At 41.8% G+C, this 4,427-nt stretch overlaps 1 protein-coding gene across 1 annotated transcript in view; it reads right to left on the bottom strand.

The window, feature by feature from the left end:
- Positions 1-233: 233 nt before the first annotated feature.
- The window catches only part of pkd1b (polycystic kidney disease 1b), a 30,162-nt gene continuing 25,968 nt past the window's right edge, over positions 234-4,427 (bottom strand). Inside the window, exons 37-38 of the mRNA XM_016239702.1 lie at positions 3,351-3,665; positions 234-977 (exon numbers count right to left, since the gene is read on the bottom strand). Coding sequence (XP_016095188.1) covers positions 234-977; positions 3,351-3,665 — 1,059 coding nt within the window. The remainder of the gene's footprint in view (positions 978-3,350; positions 3,666-4,427) is intronic.

The raw sequence follows: 4,427 nt of genomic DNA on the forward strand, positions 1-4,427 counted from the left end.
TCATACAACAAGATACGTGTCCCAGAAGACCGATTGTAGTGAAATCAAAGGGAAACAAACACTTCTACATAAAAAAGCAATGGAAAGCCACCAGTCAAGAGGTAGAAATACAATTTACAAAATCTAATGCGGTTGTGACTAACACTGTGCATTCACTGTGTCAAAAAATAAAAATGAAGAGCAAAATTATTATTCATATTTAATATAATATAATAATACCATATTTGAAACTTTTATTCAGTGTGCCATGCCTGTCTCTTAATCGGCATGCTGTCACATAGATACTCTCGGTCTCCGTCTTCACTCCGGGGTCTCACTGGCAAGGTCACAGTGCTGTGAGATCCAGGTAACCTCTGAGCAGTGTCAGCAGAATGGCAGGTGACTGAATTCCAGGCCCTGCGTCTTGGGACACCCCATTTTCTCAGGTTTGGGTTGTTCATGCTTCCATCCAGTGCAGAAAGTATTCTCTTACCTAACTGAGCAGCAGGCCCCATCAGGGAGGACTCTGAGTGTGTAGCACGGCAATGTGGAAGGGTATTAATGACACCTTGAAGAGAAGCTGGAGTGTGGTTACATTCCAAAACAGAGGTAGATGGATGTTGAGGGAGCAGTGGCAGCTTTGGTGTTGGATCACGTCCCTCGAAGGTCACCTGCTGAGGCTGAGACTTTCTTCTCTGGTAAATTCTGCTCTGGATCTGCTGAAGTTGGAGCTCAAAGTTATAGACTTCTTCAGTCAGCTGGTTGACGCGGTCGAAACCAGCCATGAGGCTGTCAACACAGGGCACCAGGCGGTCCACATAATGGTGGAAGTCAAAACACCCTGAAATGACAGATGAATTGGAGGCCAAAGAAGAGGCAGATGATACCCGGCGAGGACCGATGGGACTGAGCGGGACAGAGCAGTTGGAGGCTTCAGAGCCCTGGGAGGATCTAGAGGGTGGAGGAACCATTCCCTCAAACTTGACTCTGTGCCTAAACTACAAAGGAAATAAAAAAGAATAGGTTTGTTTATATATATATATATATATATATACTCCAAGAGAAGTCCATAAAGTCCTGTACTTCCATGTTTTCCATTGATGTTTCACAGGTGTTTTACCCATATTTTGAAATATGCATCGCATTATATTGTGTATTAGAGTTAAAGGTGATGTCCGTAAACTTCCAAAGTTTTGGGTCCGTGATTTTTTAAAATATTTTGTAAGAAGTGCTCACCAAGGCTGCATTTATTTGATCAAAAATACAATAAAACCGTAATATTAAAATAACTGTTTTCTATTTGAATATACTTTAAAATGTAATTAGGGGTCAAGCACCGAAGGTGCAGTGGCACCTATTGTATCGTTAGCGTAATTTTTCTTCTTCCGCCGCAAGTCTATGGCAGCTTATGAAATTTGGCACACTGATAGAGGACAGTCTCAACACTAACCACAGCAAGTTTGGAGTCTCTAACTCCAACTCTCTAGCGCCACCACTTGTCCAAAGTTGCAATTTCTTTATGCTAATAACTTTTGAAGCATAAGGCACAAAATGAAAACTATTTTTTCCTCTGAATCCTTGGCTCATGCCGAGTCGAATGAACATGAAAAATTCAAAAATCGTAAGGTTTAGTTTTTTCGCTATTTTTAATTGTTCGTAAAACCTACTTTTTCGAACTCGTTCTAGACGGTTTGTCTGATTCTCACCAAAATTGGCTCAGATCATCTTCAGACTATGCTGGCAAAACATTATGGAATTCAAGTTGATTTGTCCCACCGTTCTCGAATAACGCACAAAGGAATTCTACGAAAAGCATGTAAAAATGGATGTGAGGCTATATCGCCGCAACGGTTTGGCGTATTGAGACCAAACTTGGTGTGTGTTATAACAAGCATGACCTGAGACTACCTGCAGTGTTTCGGCGCAGTGCCCCCTAGTGGTCAGGAGATTTAAAAAATGCAATTTTGCTTATAATCTCTGAATGGTTTGGCCAAAAATCACAAAACAGGTCTCTTTAGATTCGGTGCATCATGCCGAGTCGAACCATACCAATTTCTCCATGTCAGCCATTTTGGGTGTCGGCCATTTTTAATTTTGTCAAAAAATGCAATATTTTAAGAATGCTTAGACTTTGTTATTACCAAAATCGGTATACATCTTCGGCACCATGCCTTGATGGCACTCAAAAAGTTTTTGACCACCTTGTGGTCAAAAGTTATAAAGCAATTTATAAAAATGCTAATAACTTTTGCATACATTATAATATTGTAATGAGACTGATATTTATAGATTTCTTGCATCATGCTGAGAACATCGATACCAATTTTGCCATAATTGGCTGAACTTGCTGTCCGCCATTTTGATTAATGTTGAAAACCTACTTTTTCGAACTCCTCCTAGACCGTTAGTCCAATTTTCACCAAATTTGACTCGGATCATCTTCAGACCAAGCTGGCAAAAAGTTATGGATTTCGTGTCGATATACGAAGCGGTTTTCGTTTAGAGCATCACCGAATTTGCTGGTTAAGATGCCAAAATGCATCTGAGGCTGTATCTCTGCGAAACTTTGACATATTTGCACCAAACTTTGTATGTGCCATTGTCACCTCACACTGACCATGCCACATCAATTTGGTAACAGCGCCACCTATTAGTCAAGAGTAATAAACCATTCATTAACCATTAATAATTACATTCTTAAAAATGCTAATAACTTTTGATTGCATTAGTCTATTGCAATGAAACTGATATCAAAATATTCATTGGCTTATGCCTACAACATAGATACCAAATATGCCAGAGTAAGCTGAACGTTCTGTCCACCATGAAAACCTACTTTTTTTTACTTCTCGCCACTCGTTGGTCCGATTTTCAGCAAAATCGAGTTAGACGATCTTCAGACTGTGCTGACAAAAAGTTATGGATTCCGTGTCTATATATGAAACCGTTTTCTTTTTTCTAATTATCTCTAGTCGAGTCACTTTGGATTAAAGTGTCGACTGAATAAATACATGTAAAACTAAATGTCAATGAACCCAAATGTCCTGTGTTACTCTCCCTGAGGAAGGCATGGTCCGAAATGTGTTGGAGAGTTTGTCAAATTTTTTTTTTATGTAGCCATCTGATAATAAAGGCTTTTTAATCTGAAAGAATGCCATAGTCATCCTAAAATTTTCTTTGATGGACTGTTTCAAACCCTAGACCAGAGAGCACCTTGAACTTACAGTTTTCCCAGAGATGCACTCTCTACTATTGAACTTTGTTTGAACACAAATGTCCCTCTATAAAACATGCTTATTGCCTTTCATAGTTAAAAAAAGGAAAATTGGGGTGGGGGGATTATATATAATAGTCAGACATGGTATTTTTACCTCTTTGGTCTTGCTAAGCCCCATCCATAGCTTGAGGCGTTTAATGAGGAACTGTACCATCTCATAGTCCTGTGGCTCCATGGATGGTCTGTAAATGTCTGCCTGTACCATTCGGTATGTTCGAATCAATACAGCAGCACATAGGCGCCCCAGTACCCAAAATCCAATGCCCACGGCAGACAGGCAGTAGAGAGGTCCCACCACAGGATGATGCTCACAAAGTCGACGCAACCCCATGTGGCCCCTTAACAAACACAGCAGAGAGGAACTGGCCTGCCCTAAGGTCCTAAAGCCCTCTACTGAACCCGAGAAGAGCTGAAAGAGATGGAGAGAATGACTTGAGCTGCATTTGAGAAGCAAAAAAAGATTTAAAGGGGTCATATGATGCGATTTCAATTTTTCCTATCTCTTTGGAGTGTTACAAGCTCTTGGTGCATAAAGAAGATCTGTAAAGTTGCAAAGACTAAAGTCTCAAATCCAAAGAGATATTCTTTATAAAAGTTAAGAGTCAGCCACACCTAGCTAAAACGGCTCGTTCTAACACACCCCCACATGTCTACATCACGATGTGGGAAGATTTGCATAACACCGCCCAAATGTTCACGCAAAGAAAGAAGGCGTAACTTTTATTCTCGCTGTAGTATTGTTGCCACCGCCGCCATGTCGTGAAGGCACTGTGTGATTCATTGTGAAAGCGAAACTACGTTGTTTGGCCTTCCAAAAGAGGACGATATCCGCTTCGTCATGCCTAGAGCTGATCCGTGCTTGTTGCTGAGGAAATACAGCAACCTTGCGCTGTGGATCGCCGGATCTGCTTTCACCGTGGGCGAAGTGGAGTCCAGCCCGGGGTCGTCACATGTTGTTACCGCAAGCCCTCCAGATGCTCCTTCGTCGAATCCGCCGGTCGCACCGTTCTCAAGCCCTCCGGCCATTCCTCACTCTAGCCCCCGGCCTCTGCTCACTCTAGGTCGCCGCCGCTCACTCTAGGCCGACGTGTGTGACGCTGTGTTTCGTTGTGAAAGCGAAACTACTTTGTTTGTCCTTCCAAAAGAGGACGATATCCGCTTCGTCATGCCT

The sequence above is a fragment of the Sinocyclocheilus grahami genome, unplaced genomic scaffold (genome assembly GCF_001515645.1).
Source record: "Sinocyclocheilus grahami isolate Dianchi unplaced genomic scaffold, SAMN03320097.WGS_v1.1 scaffold573.1, whole genome shotgun sequence".
Classification (NCBI taxonomy): domain Eukaryota; kingdom Metazoa; phylum Chordata; class Actinopteri; order Cypriniformes; family Cyprinidae; genus Sinocyclocheilus; species Sinocyclocheilus grahami.